The sequence below is a fragment of the Schistocerca americana genome, chromosome 3 (genome assembly GCF_021461395.2).
Source record: "Schistocerca americana isolate TAMUIC-IGC-003095 chromosome 3, iqSchAmer2.1, whole genome shotgun sequence".
Taxonomy (NCBI): Eukaryota; Metazoa; Arthropoda; class Insecta; order Orthoptera; family Acrididae; genus Schistocerca; species Schistocerca americana.
The window spans coordinates 843,725,545-843,753,162 of NC_060121.1; the positions used below are offsets into that span (position 1 = coordinate 843,725,545).

Genomic DNA, 27,618 nt, shown 5'->3' on the forward strand with positions numbered 1-27,618 from the left:
ACACACACACACACACACGAAAAGGTTTAACTTATACAAACTTTCAGAACAGTGGCTCCTCCTTCTGGCAGAAGAGTTGAAGGGGAAGGAAGAGGAGGTGAAGGAAAAGGACTGGAGAGATTTAGGGAAAGGGGTTCCATCCAGAAAAGTCACCCAAAACCCCGGGTCAGGGCAGACTTACTGGAGGGACGAGAGGGAAAGACTGATTGTTGGGGACTGCACCATTTGGGATTTGAAAACCCGAAAGCTTAAAGGTGGAAGATAGGGTAGTATGCAAGGAAGACTTACTACTAAAACATCGGCCATGAGTTAATAAGAGTAAAAAGCTAAGAGCATTGTATGTAACAGAGGTGGGAGGTGGATGGCGAAAAATGACAGGTCAGAAAATGAGAGATGTAAAAAACTAAAATGGATTGTGTAGAAAGGAGTAGTTACTGTGAATAAATGCTGAGACAGAAGGAATTAATGTAAATTAAGACCAGGTGGTTGGCGAGAAACAAGGTCATGTTGTAGCACTAGTTCCTACCTGAAGAGTTCTGAGAATCCAGTGTCTGGGGCAAGAATCCAGATGGCACCTATGTCATGACGGTCATGTTGTATAGCATGCTCTGCAACAGGATATTGTGTGTTGCAGTATACACCCTCTGCCTATGCCCATTCATCGTGACTGACAACTGGGTGGTAGTCATGCCCATGTAAAAGGCCAAACAGTGTTTACATAATAGCTGGCACATGACATGTTGTTTCACAGATGGCTCTCCCTTTCATAGTATATGTTTTGCCAGTTACAGGGATGGTCACAGGGGTAGGAGCCATAGGGTAGGGAGATGAATACAGAAGGAGCATATGGTCTGACAAGAATATTGCGGAGATTGGGAGGGTGACAAAAATCTATTGTAGGTGTGGTGGACAAAATCTCAGACAGAATGTATCTCATTTCAGGGCATGATTTTAGGAAGTAATCGCCTTGTCAAAGTAACTGATTAATATATTCAAGTCCAGAATAATACTGGGCAATAAGTGGCATCCTCTGAAGTTGTTTTTTTTGGAGTAATGGGTTGGGTTGGATTTTTTGGGGGAGGAGACCAGACAGTGAGGTCATTGGTCTCATCGGATTACGGAAGGACGGGAAAGGAAGTCGGCCGTGCCCTTTCAAAGGAATCATCCCGGCATTTTCCTGAAGCGATTTAAGGAAATCACGGAAAACCTAAATCAGGATGGCCAGACGCGGGATTGAACCATCGTCCTCCCGAATGTGAGTCCAGTGTGCTAGCCACTGCGCCACCTCGCTCGGTTTTTGGATGAATCAGCAGTACCAGGATTGAATGTGATGGCCTAGGAAATCTACTTTTGAACTAGGCTGTTGGGATAATTACATCCAGTGAAGGCTGAAGTAAGAGTGTAGTGCTGTAAAGAGGCCGCATCTGAACAAACACGTTTGTCTCAAATGCCAAGACTATAATGGAGGGAATGTTTGACATGGAAGGGATGGAAATGACAAAATGTAAGTACTCGTGTTTATTGTTAGGTTTAATGTGGGCAGAAGTATGTAGCTGGCATTTGGTGAGGATGAGATCAACATCACGGAAATTGGCATGGGATTTGTAATGATGATGATGGTGGCATGTGACGAGAGCCTCCCGTCGGGTAGACTGCTCGCCTGGTGCAAGTCTTTCGATTTGACGCCAATTCGGCGACTTGCGCGTCGATGAGGATGATATGATGATGATGATTAGGACAACACAACACCGAGTCCCTGAGCGGAGAAAATCTCCGACACAGCCGGGAATCGAACCCGGGCCCTTAGGATTGACAGTCTGTCACGGTGACCACTCAGCGACTGGGGGCGGACATCGGATTTGTAATATGACCATGTGAAATTTAATTGGGAGAAAGTATTTAGAGATTCCAGGAACTTTAACAGGTCAGCCTCACCCCGAGTCCATATGGCATAAACCAAACTGAGGGCTGAAGGCTTATGGATCCCTGAATAGCCTCCTGCAAGTGATCCATTAAAAGGTTGGCATAGGAAGAAGCCACACCAGTTCCCATGATCATACCCTTCATCTATTTATATGTCTTTACCTCAAAGTTGAAGTAATTGTTGTTAAGTATAAAGTTGATTAAGGTGAGCAAGAAGGATGTCATAGGTTTGGAATCAGGTGGGTGTTGACTGTGGAGATGTTCAGCAGCAGACATACCCTGTACATGGGGGATGCTGGTATAGGAGGAGGTGGCATCAAGGGTGACAAACAAGGTGTGTGGTGAGAGTGGTACGGGCACGAATTTCAGATGATCTAGCAAATGAGTGGTATCTTTAATATAGGAGGGAAGTCCTTGTACTAAGGGTTGCAGGTGATGATCAACTAAGGCAGATATATGTTGGGTGGGTGCTTCGAAGCCAGCAACTATAGGACAGCCACGATGATTGGGTTTGTGAATCTTAGGAAGAAGATAGGTGTGTGTGGTTCGGCTGAGGTAGGAAGTTCTATGGACTGAAGTATAGGTCCTTTTTATGTGACCTAGGTTTTTAGGAGGGACTGCATGTCAGTTTGAATCACAGGGCTGGGATCTTGATGGCACATGCTGTATGCGGAGGTGTCACACAGCTTACATTTTGACACTTGCCATCCCTTCCATGTCAAATGTTCTCTCCTATACAGCCTTGGCATTTAAGGTAAACTTACTTGTTCAGATGCAGACTCTTTATAGCAGCAAATCACCACTCTCACCTCAGCCATATGGACATAATTATCCCAACATCCTAGTTCAAAAGCAGATTTCCAGTGCTATCCCATTCAATCCTGGTACGCTGATTCCTCCAAAAACAACTTTGGAGCACACCACTTGTCACCCAGTATTATCCTGATCTTGAATGTATTAATCAGCTACTTCAACAAGGCCATGATTTACTCAAATCATGCCCTGAAATGAGATACATTCTATCCAAGGTTTTGCCCACAACACCTAGAATAGGCTTGAGTCAACCTCCCAGCCTCCGTGATATCCTTGTCAGACCCGATGCTCCTTCTGTACCCATCTCCCTAGCCTATGGCTCCTACCCCTACTGCAAGAACTGCCCTATGCACCCTCGTACTACCATCTATTCCAGCCCTATAACTGGCAAAACATATACTGGAAAATTGCTCAAGTCACATCAATACACAAAAAGGGAAGTAGGAGTAATTCATTGAATTACAGGCCTATATCACTAACGTCGATTTGCAGTAGGGTTTTAGAACAAATACTGTATTTGAATATTATTAAGTACCTCGAAGAAAGCGATTTATTGACATATAGTCAGTACGGATTCAGAAAATATCGTTCTTGTAAAAAACAACTAGCTCTTTATACTCACGAAGTAATAAGTGCTATCGATAGGGGATGTCAAATTGATTCCATATTTTTAGAAGGCTTTCGACACCGTTCCTCACAAGCATCTTCTAACCAAACTGCGTGCCTATGGAGAATCGCCTCAGTTGTGCGACTGGATTTGTGATTTCCAGTCAGAAAGATCACAGTTCATAGTAACAGACGGAAAGTCATCGAGTAAAACGGAAGTAATATCCGGCGTTCCCCAAGGAAGTGTTATAGGCCCTCTATTGTTTCTGATCTATATTAACGACATAGAAGACAATCTGAGTAGCCATCTTAGATTGTTTGCAGATGATGCTGTCATTTACCATCTTGTAAAGTCATCAGATGATCAAAATGACTTGCAAAATGATTAAGGCCTAGATAAGATATTTGTAAGGTGCAAAAAGTGGCAACTGACCCTGAATAAAGAAAAGTGTGAAGTTATTCACATGAGTACTAAAAGAAATCAGCTAAATTTCGATTACGCGATAAGTCACACAAATCTGAGGGCTGTAATTTCAACTAAATACTTAGGGATTACAATTACAAATAACCTAAATTGGAACGATCATGAGATAATATTGTGGGTAGACTGCTATTCATTGGCAGAACACTCAGAAGGTGCAACAGGTCTACCAAAGAGACTGCTTACACTATGCTTGTCCGCCCTATTCTGGAGTATTGTTGTGCAGTGTGGGATCCGCATCAGGTGGGACTGATGGATGACATCAAAAAAGTACAAAGAAGGGAAACTCATTTTGTATTATCGTGAAATAGCAGAGATAGTGTTACAGACATGATATGTGAATTGGAGTGGCAATCATTAAAACAAAGGCGTTTTTCGTTGCGACGGGATCTTCTCATGAAATTTTAATCACCAATTTTCTCCTCCGATTGCAAAAACATTCTGTTGGCACCCACCTACATCACGATAAACTAAGAGAAATCAGGGCTCGCACAGAAAAATTTAAGTGCTTGTTTTTCCCGCGTGCCCTTTGAGAGTGGAACGGTAGAAAGACAGCATGAAGGTGGTTCATTGAACCCTCTGCCAGGCACTTTATTGTGAATAGCAGAGTAATCACGTAGATGTAGATGTACTATCAAAGGGAGAGCCACCTGTGAAACAACACATGTCATATACCAGCTGTTATGTAAACACTGTTTGGCCTTTTACATTGGCATGATTATCACCCAGTTGTCGGTCAGGATGAATAGGCGTAGTAGGCAGAGGGAGTATACTGGCAACACACAATATCCTGTGGCAGAGCATCCCCTATAACACAATAGTCATGACCTCAGTGCCTGCTTCACCACAAAGGCCATCTGGATTCACCACAAAGGCCATCTGGATTCTTCCCTCGGGCATTAGTTTCTCAGAACTCTCCAGGTGGGAACTAGTGCTACAACATGACCTTTGTTCTCGCCACCCACCTGGCCTTAATTTATGTCAGTTCTTTATGTCTCAGCATTTCTTCACAGTAACTACTCCTTTCTTCACTCCATTTAGTTTTTTTACATCTCTCCATTTTCTGACCTGCCTATTTTTCACCATCCCCCTCCCACCTCTGTTACATAAATGCACTTAGCTTTTTACTCTTATTAACTCATGCAGTATGTTTTAGTAGTAATCTCTGTCTTGCATATTACCCTATCTTCCACCTTTAAGCTCTCAGGTTTTCAAATCTTGTCTGGTATAGTTCCCAACAATCAGTCTTTCCTTCTCATCCCGTCCAGTTAGTCTGCCCCGAGTCAGTGTTCTGGGTGACTTTTCTGAACTGTACCCTTTTCCCTAAACCTCTCCAGTCCTTTTCCTTCACCCTTCTTTCTTCACCTTCAGCTCTCCTGCCAGAAGGAGGAGCCACTGGCTCTCGAAGTTTGTAAAAGTTAAATCTTTTCTCCTGCCGCCACTTGGTGAGTAGATTTTTTTTATCTATCTATTTACATTGTATTGCCAATAACTGATTATTTGTGTTGTTAAATTAAGATGGTTCAGAAGAAATTGTGAGCATATTAATCTAAATATCTAATAGTAGAAAATAAATAATACACCACAGCAACAGAAACAAGCACAAATAAATTCATGTAGTGCACCTGATTGAAAACAGTAGCATTATTACTCAGTTCTTTTTGTTTTGTCAATTTGTGTTCTAGCACTGCTTTCCACCATCACGTTTAATTTGCACTTAAATCTGCAGCATTTAGATCTGACAAAATGCACGCAAAAGAATGTGCCCTGTAATATACGTTACTTAACAAACATTGACAGTGACAAACTTAGTGCCACACAAACACAATTGCACTAGAGTGCAGTTGAGAGAGAGAGAGAGAGAGAGAGAGACTAGCATTGCAGTTTGTCACACATCATTGCATAGTGGGAACCTGGAGGTCTCTGCAAATTGACCAGTGTGGAGGGATTGGGGCTCAAATCATCTTCCTGCCACTGTGATTTAGGTTTCCCAGTTTCTCAGAACTGACTAGGGGCAAGCGTCAAGATGGTTCCCTTACAAATGGCATGGTTTAATTCCTCCCCAATACTCTGCTATCTGAGGTAGTGCCTCATTAGTAATGGCTTCTTTACTGATGGAACATTAAACCTTAACCTACCTTCATTTACCTGTAAATTTCATACAGGAATAAAAATAAATCAAGAAACCTGGGCATTATGCAATTTCATTCAAAATGTTTAGATGGGTGTGGAGTGAGGTAATATTTCTTATAAAGAAACTTAACAACAAAGGCTGTGTTGTTCTAAGTAATGTTTATCGAGAAACAGTACTAATTATTGCTTATTCTATGTTGAATAACACAGTATGACCTCTATGAAGAATCAAAAAAATTCATTCTCAATTACAACATTGAAGTAGCTGGTGATGTTAGGGCATTTGTCACACAATCTGCAAGACTGTCTCTATTGAGTTTGAAAGACCACTATTGAGTTTGAAAGACATGGGAAAAAGCCAATGGCACGTTATAGTGTCAGTTTTTACTACGAGGCTTGCTCAAGTGGCTTTTTAGAGGCCAACTGTCTGCACAAGATAAGTCTCTGGGCTCAAGATCTAGTTTCAACAAGGCACATAATTAACAAAGAGTGTGTGGCGCCAATGAGGTCGACACCAGCATCGATATGGGTTCGTCTTTGGACTCTGCATTGTCTTTAATGTAAAGTCGTCCGTAATTATCCGGTCCTTCCCGGACAGAATGGAGCACTGGGGGGCGGGAGGGGGGGGGGGGGGGGGGGGGAGGGGCACCTGTCATGTTGTCCACAGCAGGTGGCACCCGGACCTACCTGCAATTGCCGTTTTGGAAGTAGCAGGGTGGTCTGCAGTTCTGTGCTGCCTCACCAAACCGTGTGTGGAAGTAACAGTACAGGTAGTGCGGTTGCATTTCCTGCGGAAAATTCGTTGCCAGTGGCGGTGGCCGAGGTTTGTTGGCCGCAGCAGGTTCGGTTGCAGGAGGGGGGCGTGACCGTGGGCAGAGCCGGTGATGTCCCAGTTGCCTGTTTACTGCTTCCAGGACCGAGCAGAACGGTCGACAAAGTACGGCCCCAGCTGTGACCGGCCGCAGGACGATGAGCCTGAACCTGAGACTTTTCAGGTAGGCAGTGGCTGGCAAAATAGAGTAGTGGTGCATCGCATAGCTTGTCAGAAATTGTCATTCTTTGCTTGACAGGTTCAGGAGACCCTTGAGCCAGAGCAAAGCGGATATGAGGAGATAGTTTATCTGACCAGATGGTGAGTAGAGCTGTGTCAGAGAATATATCGGTGCTGACCAGGGCACGTAGCCATCTCCAGAGCTGGGAAGGTTTGTCGTTGCCTAGTTGCTCGATGTGGAGCACTTGCCATATTGCTGCCTCAGCTGAGCATGCAAGCTGACGTAGAACTGTCTTTTTGGCTAGAGTGTACCGGGTAGATGAGTCCGGGCATCGACCAGGTCAGCAATCAAGTCCTCCTGGTTGTGCAGGTGGGTGATGAGGCACAGAAACCTGGTTGACTTGTCGAATTTGTAATGGTCAAACACTTCGTCAACAATTTTGAACCAGGTTGTTGCTCTGTCAGGATTAAACGGCGGCTGTGTCTGTAAGCGTTGTAGAATGTTCGGAAGAACAGGTTGAGTTGAGTTCGTCAGGGCACTGCCTGAATTGAGCTGTTGTTGCTGTAATATTCCAGGAGAGTGTGTCTCCAGGGGATGTGGCAACGACGGCTATTCAGGTGGCAGCGTGAAGGTGACACGTTGTTGCTGAGCACGATCCGTCGCAACATGGAAGACCGACATGGGTGAAACACCGTAATGTGTCGATTGCGGTTGCGGAAGCTCAACACATTGCGCGTTTGTTCAGATTGACACGTTGCGGAATACCGATGCAGATGAGGCACCGAGATGTGCTGAGAATGGTAGCAGAAGCTCGGCTGGATCCGGCGCGGGGGCGACAGGTGAGAAAAAGTTCAAAGTTTGAGAACGCGTGTTAGTCCGTGGAAAGCTCAACGTATGATCAGAGCCGGGGCCATCTGTGTTGCAGGGAGGCTGCGGAGGTGCGGGCTGTCCAGAAGCACAGTGTAGGAAATGGTGTTGAACATGGGACGGAATGTGTGAATGTTCACTGTTCATAGTCACGCCACTCAAAATGGTGTGTTGATAAGGTGAATGTCGTGGCACAAAACACTGAGGCATAGCAGTGGGACGGAGGTGGAGGTCAGGCACAGATAACAAGTTATTGTTCCTGTTGCAGGCTGAGGTATCGAAGTAGGAAGGCACGTGCTGATGCTGAACCGAGGCAGGCGTGGGCATGGTCAGATGCTGAGGAGGTAAACCTGTGAACGAAGCAGTTCCGGCCACGTGTCAGGTATCCGTGTGGTACTGCATGGATTGCGGCGTGGCAAATCGTTGTCCTGGCGGTAGTATGTTGTCTGATGAAGCATTTGCAGAAATCGGCATTGGTCCCGCACTGCACGGAGATCCGTGAGATGTAACTGCACAGTCGATGAGGGAGGGAACATGTGGTGGGAACAAAGGCGTTTGATAGCCGGAGTCATATGCACTCCTAATGTCGCTTATTGTTGCAGGCTCGAAAACGTCCGGCGAAATCGGCGGAATCATCGAGTGAGAGGCATTGTGTTGCAATCCTGGTGGGTGTACATCGCCCGCAACATGATGCATGTCAATCACAAAATCCGGCATTAGGCACTGGGCCAAAGTCATTGTTCGAATGCTGTGTCAATGTAATACACGTAAAAATAACCGATGCGGAGGTCGCGGACACAGTAAAACGGCAAAAATGGAAGACGTTACAACTCGGGGTCACCAGTGAGGGAGAAGTTCGGGTTGGTTACACCAAACAACACCCATTTAGCAGTAGTTCATTTATTCACCTAAACACATGCAAGGTTCACAAAGAACTGAAAATGGCGGAACCGCCCAAATACGATGCTCAGAGTCCAAAGACGATGCTCAGAGTCCAAAGACGATGCTCAGAGTCCAAAGACGAATGCATATCCATGCTGGTGTCAGCCTCATCGGCGCCACAAGTATTAAAAAAAAAAAAATTCAATCAAAAGGCACTGTTGACATAAAAATGTGATGCAAATAGATTGCTTAGAAAACTTATGTGTGTCACCTGAATGCAAAGTATCTTCCTGCTGGTGTTTTATGTCATACAGAAAAGGAACATTTACCAAAAGTTATTAACTAATATCAAACAATAGAAAGTCCAGGTTGGAATATTAAGTTTGAAAAGGACAGAGTGCTACTTGCCATAAAGATGAGATGTTGAGCTTCAGATGGTCACAATGAAAAGATAGTTACACACTAAGCGCTCAGTCAAAAACTTCTTCAGAAAAGAGAGGAAAACACATACACACACACACACACACACACACATTCATACAAGTAGGTACACCTCCCAACACACAACTACAATCTCTGGGTGCTCAAGCCAGATTGCAACTGTAGTGTTGAATGAAAGCAGCAGTCGGGAGTGGGAAATGGAGGGGGAGTGATAGTGAAGTATGAGTAGGGGGAGAGAAGAGTGCTGTCTGGCAGAGCATGCAGGGACTACTGTAGAAGGTGGGAGGGTAAGGCTGCCAGAGCAATGTTGGGAGTCTGTAGGCGACTGGGGGTGGGAGGTGAGAATGGGGAGCGGAAAAGGAGAGGAGCAGAGACAGGAAATTGTTGCACAGCTTTTTATATTGGTGTGACTACCAACCAGCTGTCATCCAGAATGAATGGCTGCCGCCAAACTGTGACCATGAGCAAAGTGGACCACCCTGTGACATAGCTCGCAGCTGAATATAACCTGCTTGATTTTTATGGACGCGTCACAATTTGTGCCATCTGGAACCTCCCATCCACCACAACCAGATTTCCTGAACTGTGCATATTGGAGCTATCCTTACAACGCATTCTCCACTTCCAAAATCATCCCAGACTCAATCTACATGATTCACTGTCCCCACAAGCACCACACAACAGTTTCTGCCCCGTGTCTTGTAACCTCTTCCCAATTCATGTCCCTCCCTCTCATTGCACTAGCTCTCTGACAATACACCTGCCAGTCTATTCCCCCAACTGCTCCTCTCATTTTCTGCTCCCCCCCCCCCCCCCAATCCCCAGATGGCCTTGGTCTGCTGCCTTATACAGAAATCTCTGCACACACTACCAGACAACACCCTTCTCTTCCCCATCCACACTCTATCAACCCACTCTCTCCTATCAACACCCTTCTCTGCCAATTGTTGTTTTCGTTCAACACAACACTTGCAGTCCAGCTAGAATGGATGGAGATAATGGTCATATGTGTGTGTGTGTGTGTGTGTGTGTGTGTGTGTGTGTGTGTGTGTGTGTGTGTGTGTGTGTGTGTGTGTTTTTCTTTCTTTTCTGAAAAAGGTTTTGGCTGAAAGTTTAGTGTGTAACAGTCTTTTAATTGTGCCTGTCTGCAACTCAAGGTCATAAGGTCATTATTAATTAATGTGACTCACAGCTTCCAAGTTGTAAAAGAAAGCTGCATACCAATAAACTTTTACTTCTGTTTGTGACTGATGCATAATGTATCATCAAACCAGCATAAATCACATGAAAACAGGAAATCGGAAGGAACAGAAACCTTAACAAACTGAAATGAAAATTCATGTAGCTGACGTTATCCACCAATGATTACTGTCTTCACAACTTGCATCACACACTTTAAAGTGATAAAACAAACCATAATACAGACCTCAATATACCAACAATTAAATCATCTTAAAATTTTGAAAATATTTTTGGGAAGAAAGTCAAATGAATAGGGAGTGCTCAGAATGCCTATCATAATTTTACTATTTAAACTGGACATGTGGTGGGTAATATTCATGTGGAGGACAGTCTATGTTGTAACAGCTGACAGTAAAAATATTTGCTGTTTCACTTAAACATGCAATATACTGCAGCCCTTACCCACTTCCTACCCTATGACCACAGTTTTGTGAAGACTGTATAATTCAATCACATTCCAAATGAATATGAATGGTGCAGAAGCGCCTCCAAAGTCCTAATAGTTATTATTACTAACAAAGTATTAACAGAAACACATGACTTACATCCTCTATGACTGGATATAATTTCAAACACTACATATTTCAGTGATTCAATAATGGTAAAGATTATGGAAGTATCATAATTCAGGAATTCAAACATTTTGTAAGAATATAGGAGTGGATGTCACAATCATCACATACACATTTTTCTTAGGACCAAAGCAGTTCACACCCATTTACTTATAAATCCTGACTTTTTTAAGGTTAGTGCATTACACAGTTTTATCCTGTGTAATATTGCCCCAAAGTAAGTATTTTAAATGGGTTGGTATTCTGATACCTTAAGTAGCATTGCTAAGGCTTTGATGGACTACTACAGAGAGCTCACCTGGTGGATATTAGTGGGCAGGTGTCGATGGGGCAGCCCCACGCCTCAGGACTCCACGGTGCAGACTGATACAAGCGCAGCTCACGATCCGTCACTGCTGCGAACACTGACTGCCACTCCTCACTGCCCCCACCACCACTGCTGCTGCCACCTCCACCATCCGAGGACCCAGACCGCCCATTCTGCAACGCCAACATAAAATACCTCAAGATATGACTGTGTCAATGAAGCTCAATTATCCTGATAATTATGAATAAGTCATTAATGGACTAATAATATAATGAAACACATTTGCATTTTTACACTTTACGCCAGATTTTTCACAAGTTGTGTTATGACATGTATTTGCACTTTTCTGAATTAATAAATTTGTGATAGTATGTGTGTATCATATCGTTAGAGTTTTATACCTGTCTACCTCGTAGCAGTTAACAGAACTGCTAGTACTGTATGAGATTACATTGCAAATATGTATAATACATGTGGAAAAGCTCTGTGCATTTAATGACCAATATTTTTTTCTCTGATTTAAATAGACTGTGTAGAAAATGAACAGAATTTAAATACTGTATAATTCAAGGCTGACATAAAAAAAAAATTTAAAAAGTTTTGCAAGGCTTACGATGGTGTGAAAGTGTAGAAAGATAACACACAAATATCTAAGAGCAAAACAAAATGGAGCAGTCCACTGACAAAGTGGAGATCAGTTGAACTATTTCGTTTTGTCTCCTCTAACAGCGAGGCACAGTACTGTGATGCTGAGATTTCAGTGTGCACTAGGACTGCAATGAATAAGGAATTAATTTCAAACCTTTATTTTTCCACAGTGTTAGTTAAAACTCTTGTAAAATTAATGGGTCAATCAAAGGTCAAGCCACACTGATGATACTGGTTATTTCCTCTGTAGAGATGTTTGTTATTAATCTGAGACAAAAATAGTAATTCAGAGTGGATTTATTAAGTAGCAATACTAAACTTCTTTATTAATTTTCAGCTGCACTTTGCACAAACACCACCTCTATTTCACCTGTGTCTGTTTTTGGAGCTAACTTCAGAGCAACTGAATCAGGTGGCTAGGGGAAATTGTGAAGAAGCTTGTGGGAACACGAATCAATCCAATGGCTCATAAAAATGTCTCATCTTCTCCTTGGAAAAAAGAAAATCTCTCTCACAACTGATCCGAAGAAGCAAATATTTCATTTTTACACGAAATTAAAAGAGATGCATATTACCATTTGTTAGGTATACCTTCTTCAGAGTTTATATTCCCATAAATACATAATTGCTGCAATATCTCTAGATTGCTAGGCTCCCTAGGTCTGGACTAAGGACAGTTAAGTATTCTTTACTTTTTCCATGAGTCACTTCTACTTGTACACTGATGCTCAGTACAAAAAACAAAGCATATGTGTAGAAATAGCACTGCGCCCCTCTTCTCATGGCAATTGGCTGGATTTTGCTCCCTCCACCCCCTCTGCAATTATCCATGAAAAGTTTAGGGCACATTGCACTTACAGGTATGGGACCTTACTACACTGATATGCCAGTTCATTGTAACAAATTGTACCAAACATGAAGTGTTTTTGATAGGGCTTTAATGTGCTGTGGTGCTCTCAAACAGCATTTTTTGCAGCTTGCTATTTCTTTTACAAAAGCAACAAAATATGGTATTTCCACTTCATATTGATGTAATAAAATACAGCACCTTCTGGTTCTACCTGTTAGGAATGTTTTACAATGCCAAATACATTTGAAAAAACTTCTCCAAAAGTCCAGACTGCACTCAAATATCACTAGATGAACCCAGAATGCTGTAAAAAAAATTTATAAAATATGTTTACCGAATATGTTTCCCAGGTCAATAAGTGCCTTACTTAAGCCAACTACACACATTCAGCCAGAACTATACACACATCTCCAGGTCGTCCCGTCAAATTAACTTGACACTTGCTCTGCACACTGTAAATGGACTATACACCAACTGATCAAAAGTTTCCAGACACTCTTACGTACTGTGGAATTGAGCATTGGAAGTTATGAGAGGCAGATCTGCAAGTATAAGAGGAGGCAGGGAGTAATTTGTTGTCAACAGAGAAGCAGTAACAGCAGAAATGGTAGGTCAGGAGAGTTGAGTGACTGAAGGTGGTCTGTCATTGGATGTCACCTGAGTAACAGATCCATCAGGGATATGACGACCCTGGCATGTGACTGTGAAGCGGAAATGTGAAGGAACAACCACAGCTAAATCAAGACCATGCAGACCTCATGTAATGACAATCACTTGTGGGTTCCAAAGTGGCACCAACAGTCAGGCCAACACAATGACTGTGAGTAAGGATTTAAAAAAGAGTGGGATACACTTGTCGAGTAGCTCATCATAAACCAAACAGCAGTCAACACTGATGCATGAGGTGGTGTAAGAGTGATATCGCTAGACAGTGCATGACAGAAAACAAATGATTTTGAGGGATAAATCACACTGTGCTCAGTGGCAATCTGAAGAAAGGATTTGGGTTTGGCAAATGGCTGGAAAGGTCACCTGCCATCATGTATAGTGCCAGCAGTGAAGTAAAAATGAGTTGGTGTTCAGCACTATAAGGGGATTGCACCAAAATCACAAAAAACACCCCCATACTGCAGAAAATATTAAGTGGAAGGATATAAACACACTTTACAGTATTGTGTACTGTGAACAGCAGACAGACAGTTCACGTTTGTACTGGCAGGACAATGCACCCTTTCATAAAGCAGCATCTGTGAGACAATGTTTTGTGGACAATAACATTCCTGGAATACACTGACTTTTTCCGTAGTCTCGACCTGAATCTTGTGGAACACTTTTGGGATGAATTAGAATGTCGACTTCACTCCAGAAACCAGCCTCTGACAGCACTTCCTTCTCTGGTTTCGGGCCTACAGATATTCAGATACCCACTGAACATGTTCCCAACCGAGCTCAAACTGTCGTAAAAGCAAAGGGTGGACACACTCTACATTAATTTCCAGTAATAGGTGTCCAGATATTTTTGATCAGATGTGTATATAGCAGAACCAAGTTCTTTGGCAGATGGACATTTGTAGGGTATTGTAGCACTGACAAAGCACATTTTACGGTGTGAGCACACCTGCATTTTCAAGCGGTCAGTGGGCCATGGAGTCTGGTAGAGGAAGGGAGAATTCTGAGGAACAGAATTACATTGAATATATATTAGCAAATATAAAATGTAAAATTAATATAGTCAATGCATAAGCAGTGTAAATGTCATGAGACAAAGAATATTAATTGGTAATACACAAGAAAAGATGGTAATAAGGTGGTGTTATTGAAGTTGTGCTCGAGTTTAAAGTGGCTCAAATGGTAAGGTTAAGAACAGCTTGACATTGATAAGAAACAGTAATTGTCCTACACTATCTTCCATCCAAATTTTAGTGATTTTGATGGGGGAATTTCCAGAATGGTAGTAATTAGAGTGACAAGTACCTATTGCAGCTCTTAGGTTGTCATTTTCATCAAATAAAAACGTAATTATTGGAGATAAAATATGTGCATATTACCATGTATTAAACTGCAATGAACAATGCTCAGACTGTATTAAAAGGTAAACATGGACATGGGACCGGTAATGTGCACATGGTCACAGTTCTTAGCTTGTATGTGGATTATCTCCCCACTGCCTGCCCTACTAAATAGTTTCCGATTGCCTCCAGTCAATGTTGCAGCCACAAATGTCCACTGAAATACAGGACGCGCAGGGGTTGAAGCTTATAACACGCAATATTGAGGTCACCTGTAAACCGTATCTTTTTCCAGGGCGCCTCCAACGTACGTGCAGTGGCGCTAAAATATAGCGTGTGTCCAGTCCAAACAGAGAGACAGCACACAGATTTAATTGATTAATTTAATATCCAATTGCAGATTCAGACAGAAGGGGAAATTGCGACCATAATTGACGGTTGAACTGCTTGCATATTAGGCGAGCTGTAAAACTTAATAAACTAATATCCATGTAAATTAATTTTGCTCTAGATCCACACGTGTTGATTAGCTGGCTGCGACTTCCATAGACCATTTGAACGATTCATCTACATGGATGTCGAATGAGTCAGTTTACAGGATATGTATACATCATTAGTGTTAACATTAATGAACACATTATTACGTTTAGACCTACTCATGGAACCACACTTATTTTTTTTACTGAATACCAGCTTTTAAGTAGAAATTCGTCAATGGAATACACGAAGTTGTACAGGAAAAAATGATTTTACCGTAGATTTAAAACTTGCTTTGCTGTTTGTCTGACATTTTATGTTATTAGGCAAATAATCAAAAATTTTTGTTGCTGCATATTGCACTCCTTTCTCAGCCACTGACAGCTGTAACAGCCGGTAATAAAGGTCATTTTTCCGTCTAGTGTCGTAAGTATGGACATCACTGTTCTTCTCAAACTGTGATATATTATTTACGACGAATTTCATTAGCGGATATATGTATTGTAAAAGACAATTAAAATGCCTAGCTCCTTGAATAGGTACCTGCGTGGCATCCATGGGTGATCATCGCATACTATTCTTACCGCTCGCTTTTGTGCAATCAATACTTTCTTTGTTTATTCCGTAAGGCATTACTAAGTGAAAATATGCGAAATATGCCTGGAGCTTGATACGTTTGTTTCCAAAATATACGAAGAACAAAAAATAACTGAACTTAACTGTTGGAGAAGCTCAGTAATATGCTTCTCTAGCTCAAGTTTTCATGAATATGTACACCCAAAAATTTGGAGTATTTTACCCTACTTACCGACTTCTGCTCATTTGCTGATCAATTGTTGGTACGCCTCTATTTGTTTCACAGAACTGAGCTAGTGTGTTTTTTCAAAATTTACGGAGAGTCCATTTTCAGAGACTTATTTAACAATACTTAGGAAAACATCATTTACCAACTTTTCTGCTGCTTTCTCTGTAATGGGATTTATTAAAACACTAGTATCGTCTGCAAAAAGTACCAATTTTGCTTGTTGAATGTTAAGTGGAAGGTCATTCACATTATGAGGGATAGGAGCGGACTCAAAATTGAACCCTGTAGGACTCTCTTTGGGATATTTTTGCCCCCAGTCATTAAAATTTTCTATCCTCCCAACAGTGAATTATTCAGCAAAATCTTTTGCATTATGTTTGTTAAGTACGATTCAGACCAATTGTGCGTATAACCATCAATTCCATAAAACTTAAACTACGAGACTAACATAATCTATGCAATCAGACATATGGGAAGATCACAAAAAATATGAACTGGTGGTATTATTTAAAGCTTGTATTATTCGATGAGTGAATGTACAAACAGCTTTCTCAGTCGAGAAACCCTCCTGGAATCCACTTGAGTACATTACTTAATGTTTCGAAAAAAGATTCAGTAAGGAAATCGGGCAATAACTGCTTAAGTCTGTCTTGTCCCCTTTCTTATGAAGTGGTTTAACAATTGCATATTTTAACCTGTCTGGAAAAGTTCTCTGTGCCAGCGATGCATTGCATATATCATTAAGGACATTAAGTTGGGACAATTTGTCAGGTTCTGTTTGAAATTCCATTAACCCCACATGAGCTTTTGTTTTTTAGAATTTTTATAATCGTATAATTTCAGTGAAGGATGTTGGGGCTACTTCTAGCTGCTTAAAGTTTTGTAGAATGGCATTTTTAGTATGTTCTCTTGCTCCTTCGATTGAACCATTTAATCCTACATTTACTGCTACGTTTAGAAAGTGACTGTTGGAATTTGTGAATTATTAGTCACGAAAGCATAGGGTCATCGGATAAAAGATCAGAATAAATCTGTGATACCTGCAAAGCATGTCACTAACTAAATCCCAAGATGGCCTGGGCCGTTAAAAGACAAGCCGTTTGATTCAAATTTATTTTACTCCCACGCTGTCGCGGAAGAACACAGTTTAACTCGGTCAACATGAGTTGGCTCCACAACGGAATCGGCAACTTAAAGCGCATAGAAGCAGCGGTAGAGGGAAGCGTAGCTTTCCCTGTAAGGGCCCTTGTCCACGACAAGAATATTCGCCGGACCGGCGTTTCTGCCGGCCGGTAGAAAACCGGACGCCCTTGTCCACGGAGACGGCGCCGGAAATGCTGCCGTCGAGTCGTGTGCAACGGAGTAGTAGGATGGGTAACAGCGAACTTTGCACTATATTATTTTTACAAAAAGAAACAGCGTGCATCCTGTGCTACAAGATCGATTTAAATTTGGTGCCTTCAGTACGCTACATGAAAAACTACGACAGGACGACACAAAGCACTTTAATTTTTACAGGATGTCAAAAAACAACGTTTGACAAATTACTATCATTACAAACTCATTTGCAACATGGAGACACCAGTATGCGAAACTGCATATCACCTACTGAAATGCTTGCAGTGTCACTGAGGTAAGTACACAATTGAAATTTACTTATTAGAAACTATTAATTTGCTGTATCAAAAATTAACACAATTTAAAAACGCTCTTGCTAAACAAAGTAGAATGACAGTGAATAGGGTTTTCTTATTTCCATTAAGACGAAAGAAACAATGTTCGATTTCGAATTAGTTTCAAAACTCAAATGTCTCGGAAATATTGGATACGATGGATGCAGGACTTGCATACGTTCCCGAAGACATGTCTTCATTAGGTGGCCTTGTACAAGTTGATACTTGATAGTGTTCTGCAGAGTTGTACGCCGAATAGACGAGGTACTGGCAGAAGTAAAGCTGTGAGTACCGGGCGTGAGTCGTGCTTCGGTAGCTCAGTTGGTAGAGCACTTGCCAGCGAAAGGCAAAGGTCCCGAGTTCGAGTCTCGGTCGGGCACACAGTTTTAATCTGCCAGGAAGTTTCAGTTGCTATCTTGATTTGGCCTTGGTGTATGGTACGATGATGTACCACCAAAACTTTGATATTCCTGTGAGGCATAGTTCCAGGAATCTTGGGCAGATTGCTGATGGATGCTTCTGTATTGTGCTTTCGACCTAATTCTTTTTATAAGTTTCATGACTTCTGGAAGTCTACGATATCATCATCGTTAAATTTATTTACAGTTGGGGCAATCCCCCTAAAAAAAAGACATACTTTTACTGTGTTCCTGCTCAATAAAGGCGTCAATGATAGTCATCATTTTTCTGTCCAACTCATTTGTAGCTGTTTTGTTTTTCTGCGGCTTTTCTTTAACTTGGCGACAACGTTTTTCAGACTGATCGTCAGCGGGGTTTACGTCGTCACTATTATCCGGCATATCTGATGAAGTTTCTCGTCTGTCTGCTATTTTTTTTAGAGAATGTAGTTGCTCATAAAATACGTATTTCCGCTTCTTGCTTCTCCAGAACCGCTCTTATTTACTTCGGTTAATTACCTGTGGCATTTCATCCAGTTATCTCTTATGTTTGCCTTTTTTTTTTTTTACTACCATCTTTCCTGAAAAGAAAAGAAAGCCGGAGTAGAATCAAACCCATATGTTTTTCTGATTTCACATATCTTGCAACAGGAAATACTTTCACCGATCTCCACTTCAGTTTCAGACTGGGAATAAAAACAATCACTAGAATTGTACGTGAGGTTTGTATGAAGATGTGGTTGTTACTGCATAACACATATACGCCCATTCTGGAGGAAAATAACTGGCTGAATATAGAGCGTCAGTTTGAAAATACTGCAAAATTTCCAAACTGCTTAGGGGCCATTGATGGTAAATATATCAGAGTTATCAAACAAATCTATCAGTTCACCATGGCCACACGAAACAGTGGTTTTGCGACACCTGATTTACGAGCTGTGTTCAATAAGTAATGCAACACTTTTTTTTCTAAAATCAGGTTGGTTTTATTCAGGATTCAAACACACCATATTATTTCTCATTCTTTTGGCCATTGCCTCGAGATGACCGGGTGTTTGTGTTGTCATCATTTCACCATCTTTCATGAATGTGGCGAGTTTGGACTGAGCAAAGGTTGGGAATTCGTACGGGTGCTGATAACCGCGCAGTTGAGCGCCCCACAAACCAATCATCATCATCATCATCATCTATTGGCCACAAAAACCCATTTCTGAACGTAATCTCCGTTCAATGCAACAGGTTGACACCACCTTACTCACAGAGCCTGTGCGCCCGCATAGTACCACTCTACCGCCCGATTCCGGAGCCAACGTCTTGCTGCATCAACAACCTTCCCATCATCCACATACTGCTTCTCGCGCAGCGCATCTTTATTGGACCAGACAGATGGAAGTCGGAAGGTGCGAGATCCGAGCTGTAGAGTGGACTAGGAAGACCGTTCCAATGAAGTTCTGTGAGCTCCTCTAGGTTGTGCAGACTTGTGTGGGGCCTAGCGTTGTCATGGAGCAGTTCGTAAGCATTTTTGTGGCGATGCACACACACTGAAGTTGTTTCTTCAGTTTCCAGAGGGTAGCACAATACACTTCCGAATTTATCGTTGTACCATGAGGGAGCACACCGGACATGACAACACCTTCAGAGTCCCAGAGGACCGAGACCGACACCATGACTTTAATGGCTGAGAGTGCGGCTTTGAACTTTTTCTTCGGAGGAAGGTGGTGTGGCGCGATTCCATAAGTAACTGTTTTGTTTCCAGTTCGAAGTGATGAACCCATGTTTCATCGCCTGTGCCGATCTTTGACTTAAAAAAAAAAAAAAAAAAAAAAAAAAAAAAAAAAAAAAAAAAAAATATTGTCATAGTCTCGTAACGCGCAAGCAATTCCGCACAGATGGTCCTTCATTGCTCTTTATGCTCTTCCTCTGACGCGGGGTGGAACCCGAATGTTCAAATGTGTATGAATTCCTATGGGACCCAACCGCTGAGGTCATCGGTCCCTAAACTTACACATTACTTAAACTAACTTATGCTAGAGCAACACACACACACACACACACACACACACACACACACACACACACACACCCATGCCCGAGGGAGGACTCAAACCTCCGGCGGGAGGGGCCGTGCAATCCGTGACATGGCGCCTCTAACCGCGCGGCCACTCGGAGCGGCCGATGAACCCAGCGGGCACACACCTTTGGGTACACCAACTAGGGGACGAATGTGTCAGCGCTACCAACAGAGACGTCCAGCTGTGCAGCGACGTGTTTGATTCCGATCCGTCGATCACGTCGAATGAGAGCGTCCGCACGTTCCAACATTGCAGGAGTCACAGCTGTGCGCGACCGGCCGGCAAGCGGAATATCGGAAAGATTTGCGCGCGAGCTTGTTACGATGATTACAGACGACTCGCTCTACGACTCACCGTGCTTTAGTTCACTGACAGGTTTCCGTACACATTCTGCAGACGCATATGAAATCTGCAATGTTCTGGTTTACCGCCAAATGAAACTCAATGACAGCTCTCTGCCGGAACGCACCTTCGTTACAGACGACATTTTGATAGCTACATACAGCGCTGCCATCTTTTGGAATTTCATTAGACTATAGTGGCTGAAGCGAGACTATTCCACGATTTACCATTCCGCATTTTTCAATCGAAATTGGCCAAGAAAAAAATGTGTTGCACTACTTATTGAACGTTCTGAAAAGCCAAGAGCCTTTTTAACCATAGAAAACAAGTGTCGCGTGCGTAAGAAAAGACAACCATATTCACAAGTCAATTTGTTGCAGGAGCTGCAGATTGGTCCTTGTATACTGCCAGGCTTATTAATGGATAGCTGATGAAAAGTATTTGAAATTGTTTTCGATAGTTTATCTGCTGATTGAAGAAAACCTTCCGATCACTGCTACTAATACAGTTTATTTTCAGTTTTTCGGTTAACCATTAGAGTCTTCTAGCGATCACGATGTTGTTGTTGTGGTCTTCAGTCCTGAGACTGGTTTGATGCAGCTCTCCATGCTACTCTGTCCTGTGCAAGCTTCTTCATCTCCCAGTACCTACTGCAGCCTACATCCTTCTGAATCTGCTTAGTGTATTCATCTCTTGGTCTCCCTCTACGATTTTTACCCTCCACGCTGCCCTCCAGTACTAAATTGGTGATCCCTTCATGCATCAGAACATGTCCTACCAATCGATCCCTTCTTATAGTCAAGTTGTGCCACAAACTCCTCTTCTCCCCAATTCTATTCAATACCTCCTCATTAGTTATGTGATCTACCCATCTAATCTTCAGCATTCTTCTGTAGCATCAGATTTCGAAAGCTTCTATTCTCTTCTTGTCCAAACTATTCATCGTCCATGTTTCACTTCCATACATGGCTACACTCCATACAAATACTTTCAGAAACCACTTCCTGACACTTAAATTAATACTCGATGTTAACAAATTTCTCTTCTTCAGAAACACTTTCCTTGCCATTGCCAGTCTACATTTTATATCCTCTCTATTTCGACCATCATCAGTTATTTTGCTCCCCAAATAGCAAAACTCCTTTACTACTTTAAGTGTCTCATTTCCTAATCTAATTCGCTCAGCATCACCCGATTTAATTCGACTACATTCCATTAGCCTCGTTTTGCTTTTGTTGATGTTCATCTTATACCCTCCTTTCAAGACACAGTCCATTCCGTTCAGCTGCTCTTCCAAGTCCTTTGCTGTCTCTGACAGAATTACAATGTCATCGGCGAACCTCAAATTTTTTACTTCTTCTCCATGAATTTTAATACCCACTCCGAATTTTTCTTTTGTTTCCTTTACTGCTTGCTCAATATACTGATTGAATAACATCGGGGAGAGGCTACAACCCTGTCTCACTCCCTTCCCGACCACTGTTTCCCTTTCGTGCCCCTCGACTCTTATAACTGCCATCTGGTTTCTGTACAAATTGTAAATAGCCTTTCGCTCCCTGTATTTTACCCCTGCCACCCTTAAAATTTGAAAGAGAGTATTCCAGTCAAAATTGTCAAAAGCTTTCTCTACGTCTACAAATGCTATAAACGTAGGTTTGCCTTTCCTTAATCTTTCTTCTAAGATAAGTCGTAGGGTCAGTATTGCCTCAAGTGTTCCAACATTTCTATGGAATCCAAACTGATCTTCCCCGAGGTCGGCTTCTATCAGTTTTTCCATTCGTCTGTAAAGAATTCGCGTTAGTATTTTGCAGCTGTGACTTATTAAACTGATAGTTCGGTAATTTTCATATCTGTCAACACCTGCTTTCTTTGGGATTGGAATTATTATATTCTTCTTGAAGTCTGAGGGAATTTTGCCTGTCTCATACATCTTGTTCACCAGATGGCAGAGTTTTGTCATGACTGGCTCTCCCAAGGCCATCAGTAGCTCTAATGGAATGTTGTCTACTCCCGGGGCCTTGTTTCGACTCAGGTCTTTCAGTGCTCTGTCAAACTCTTCACGCAGAATCGTATCTCCCATTTCATCTTCTTCTACATCCTCTTCCATTTCCATAATATTGTCCTCAAGTACATCGCCCTTGTATGGACCCTCTATATACTCCTTCCACCTTTCTGCTTTCCCTTCTTTGCTTAGAACTGGGTTTCCATCTGAGCTCTTGATATTTATACAAGTGGTTCCCTTTTCTCCGAAGGTCTCTTTAATTTTCCTGTAGGCAGTATCTATCTTACCCCTAGTGAGATAAGCCTCTACATCCTTACATTTGTCCTCTAGCCATGCCTGCTTAGCCATTTTGCACTTCCTGTCGATCTCATTTTTGAGACGTTTGTATTCCTTTTTGCCTTCTTCATTTACTGCATTTTTATATTTTCTCCTTTCATCAATTAAATTCAATATTTCTTCTGTTACCCAAGGATTTCTACCAGCCCTCGTCTTTTTACCTACTTGATCCTTTGCTGCCTTCACTACTTCATCCCTCAGAGCTACCCATTCTTCTTCTACTGTATTTCTTTGCCCCATTCCTGTCAATTGTTCCCTTAAGCTCTCCCTGAAACTCTGTACAACCTCTGGTTTAGTCAGTTTATCCAGGTCCCATCTTCTTAAATTTCCACCTTTTTGCAATTTCTTCAGTTTTAATCTACAGTTCATAACCAATAGATTGTGGTCAGAATCCACATATGCCCCTGGAAATGTCTTACAATTTAAAACCTGGTCCCTAAATCTCTGTCTTACCATTATATAATCTATCTGATACCTTTTAGTATCTCCAGGATTCTTCCATGTATACAACCTTCTTTTAGTAATTATAACGCACCAAACGCCCTGGAACTTTTATATGTTGATAGAAATCAATATACTAGGGCTATTCGGAAAGTAAGTTCAGATTGAACGCGAGACGGAAACCACTTTGAAAATAAGAAATATTTTACCTGCAGCAGTTAACTACAGCTTCCAGCCACTGATGTACATAGTCACCACTCCGACTTAGACTTTTGTCGTAGCGTTGTACCAACTTTCCAATACCCTCGTCATAGAAGGCAGCTGCCTATGCATCGCGCCAATTGTCTACGCTCATCTATAGCTCGTGGTCTGTGCGAAAATGTCTTCATAGCCAGTAGTTAATGTGAGCAGAGATAGAACACAGAGTGCAGGTGATAGAACCATACCCACCGAAAACACTGCAGGAGCATTTTCATTGCCCCAGCAGACTGCGACCGAGAATTGTCACACAATAGAACCGAATGACAGTTCTGTTATGTGGGCTGCATAACATCAGGCAAAATCTCTCACCAGGACCTCATACTTTGCGGGAGACACTATTTTCTACAAATCTTTATGCGCTCAACATGCGCTCAGAACTGGAAAGAGCGAAGTGATGTAACCGACAGGCATACTAGAGACACTGTCGACCACACATGTGCAAAGCTTTATTAAATTTTCACAGTGGTTTCCATTGCTTGACCGATCGGAACTTCCTCTCAGAATATCCCTCGTAAGGGTGTCAGTTTGCAAGCTTATTCTTGACGTTTGCACCTGACAGTTGCTGCTCAAGAGAACATCATAGGAGCAGCGACTGTCAGACTTACAAACACACACACTTATATTGATTTCTATCAACATATAAAAGCTCCAGGATGTTTTGTGCGTCAAAGAACTAGATTCAACACTTGAAACTGACAGCAAGTCGAAACAAGCCTGTAGTTTAAATAACTGAGCTAAATAAAATTGTTGCAGCTAAATTGGACTACAAATATTCCTGAATAATAGGTATGTCATTGCTGTATTGCAATGTGCTATAGCTGTGTTTAAATTGTTTTACTATGACGCTAGCCAAAATAATTACATAGCACGCCAGAAAACTGAGATACGAAAATTGGAAGCAAGAAAAAACCCTACAACGTACATAAGCTACGAGGGATGCAACCAGCAATGTATATCTTTTTCGAGTTCATCTCCACACCACTAGAGGCGCTACTATCGGTCTGTGTTTCCCTCTTTTAGCATGGGAGCTGCGCTTTCTTGTTGTTCTGTGAGGCGTATCTAGCCACCAGAAAGGTTTAACCACCTAAAGATGTCCGGACAGATGCTCCGAGGAAATATTGTAGAATTTGCACGTCATCTGACGGCAGACCCGCGAAGACGATTTAGAGGAGGAGGAGGATATTAGTGTTTAACGACCCGTCGACAACGAGGTCATTAGAGACGGAGCGCAAGCGCGGGTGAGGGAAGGATGGGGAAGGAAATCGGCCGTGTCCTTTCAAAGGAACCAACCCGGCATTTTCCTGAAGCGATTTAGGGAAATCACGGAAAACCTAAATCAGGGTGGCCGAAGACGGGATTGAACCGTCGTCCTCCCGAATGAGAGTCCAGTGTGCTAACCACTGCGCCACCTCGCTCGGTGACGATTTAGAAGTTCAAATGCGTGTGAATTGGTTCAAATGGTTCTGAGCACTATGGGACTTAAAATCTGAGGTCATCAGTCCCCTAGAACTTAGAACTACTTAAACCTAACCAACCTAAGGACATCACTCACATCCATGCCCGAGGCAGGATTCGAACCTGCGATCGTAGTGGTCGCGCGATTCCAGACCGAAGCGCCTAGAACCGCTTGGCCACACTGGCCGGCGTGTGTGAATTCCTAAGAGACCAAACTGCTGAGGTCATCGGTAACTATCCAGGGCGGACCACTGATAGTTACCGGGATAAATATCTCACGAAATAAGCATCAAACGAAAAACTACAAAGAAAGAAACTCGTCTGCCGGCCGGTGTGGCCGTGCGGTTCTAGGCGCTTCAGTCTGGAACCGCGTGACTGCTACGGTCGCAGGTTTGAATCCTACCTCGGGCATGGATGTTTGTGATGTCCTTAGGTTAGTTAGGTTCACGTAGTTCTAAGTTCTAGGGGACTGACGAGCTCAGATGTTATGTCCCATAGAGCTCAGAGCCATTTGAAACTCGTCTAGCTTGAAGGGGGAAACCAGATGGCGCTATGGTTGGCCCGTTAGATGGCGCTGCCATAGGTCAAACTGATATCAAGTGCGTTTTTTTAAAAATAGGAACCCCCATTTTTTATTACACATTCGTGTAGTACGTAAAGAAATGTGAATTTTTTTAGTTGGACCACTTTTTTCGCTTTGTGATAGATGGCGCTGTAATAGTCACAAACGTATAAGTACGTGGTATCACGTAACATTCCGTCAGTGCGGACGGTATTTGCTTCGTGATACATTACCCGTGTTAAAATGGACCGTTTACCAATTGCGGAAAAGGTCGATATCGTGTTGATGTATGGCTATTGTGATCAAAATGCCCAACGGGCGTGTGCTATGTATGCTGCTCGGTATCCTGGACGACATCATCCAAGTGTCCCGACCGTTCGCCGGTTAGTTACGTTATTTAGGGAAACAGGAAGTGTTAGCCACATGTGAAACGTTAACCACGACCTGCAACAAATGATGATGCCCAAGTAGGTGTTTTAGCTGCTGTCGCGGCTAATCCGCACATCAGTAGCAGACAAATTGCGCGAGAATCGGGAATCTCAAAAACGTCGGTGTTGAGAATGCTACATCAACAGCGATTGCATCCGTGCCATATTTCTATGCACCAGGAATTGCATGGCGACGACTCTAAACGTCGTGTACAGTTCTGATACTGGGCACACGAGAAATTACGGGACGATGACAGATTTTTTGCTTCTATTTATCGACGAAGCGTCAGTCACCAACAGCGGTAACGTAAACTGGCATAATATGCACTATTGGGCAACGGGAAATCCACGATGGCTGCGACAAGTGGAACATCTGCGACCTTGGCGGGTTAATGTATGGTGCGGCATTATGGGAGGAAGGATAATTGGCCCCCCATATTATCGATGGCAATCTAAATGGTGCAATGTATGCTGATTTTTTACGAAATGTTTTATCGATGTTACTACAAGATGTTTCACTGCATGGCAGAATGGCGATGTACTTCCAACATGATGGATGTCCGGCACATAGCTCGCGTGCGGTTGAAGCGCTATTGAATAGTATATTTCACGACAGGTGGATTGGTCGTCGAAGCACCATACCATGGCGCGCACGTTGACCGGTTCTGACGTCCCCGGATTTCTTTCTGTGGGGAAAGTTGGAGGATATTTGCCATTGTGATCCACCGACAACGCCTGACAACATGCGTCAGCGCATTGTCAATGCATGTGCGAACATTGCGGAAGGCGAACTACTCGGTGTGGAAAGGAATATCATTACACGTATTGCCAAATGCACTGAGGTTGACGGACATGATTTTGAGCATTTATTGCATTAAAGTGGTATTCACAGGTAATCACGCTGTAACAGCATGCGTTCTCAGAAATGATAAGTTCACAAAGGTACGTGTATCACATTGGAACAACAGAAATAAAATGTTCAAACTTACCTACGTTCTGTATTTCAATTTAGAAAACCTACCTGTTACCAACTGTTCGTCTAAAATTGCGAGCCACATGTTTGTGACTATTACAGCGCCATCTGTCACAAAGCGAAAAAAGTGATCCAACTAAAACATTCATATTTCTTTACCTACTTTACGAATATGTAATAAAAAATGGGGGTTCCTATCTAAAAAAAAACGCAGTTAATATCCGTTTGACCTATGGCAGCGCCATCTAGCGGGCCAGCCATAGCGCCATCTGGTTTCCCCCTTCAAGCTAGACAAGTTTCGTTCTTTGTAGTTTTTTCCTTCGACGCTTATTTCGTGAGATATTTGGCCTGGTCACGATCCATGGACCACCCTGCATTTACAAGTATTCAGCCCCTTGACTGGCAGTAGGGGAAGGCGTGGCAAGGCGGGGAGGTGGGGTAAGACGGGGAAGGGCTATAAGTTACACTTAGAGTGCTACCATCTGTGGATAGCTACGTCAACATCATCAATACACAGGTCCCAGTGTGTTGACATTGCTGAACCTTAGTTTCGCGGCGGTTTCTGATTTGCAATCTTTTACACCTTTCGAGGTCCTAAAACATGTGTTTCGTGAACATTTGTCCAGA

At 42.6% G+C, this 27,618-nt stretch overlaps 1 protein-coding gene across 1 annotated transcript in view; it reads right to left on the minus strand.

Annotated features, from left to right (window-relative positions):
• The window catches only part of LOC124606432 (beta-2-syntrophin-like), a 301,467-nt gene that overhangs the window by 47,444 nt on the left and 226,405 nt on the right, over positions 1-27,618 (minus strand). The window contains exon 5 of the mRNA XM_047138414.1: positions 11,251-11,432. Within this exon, the coding sequence (XP_046994370.1) occupies positions 11,251-11,432 (182 nt within the window). The remainder of the gene's footprint in view (positions 1-11,250; positions 11,433-27,618) is intronic.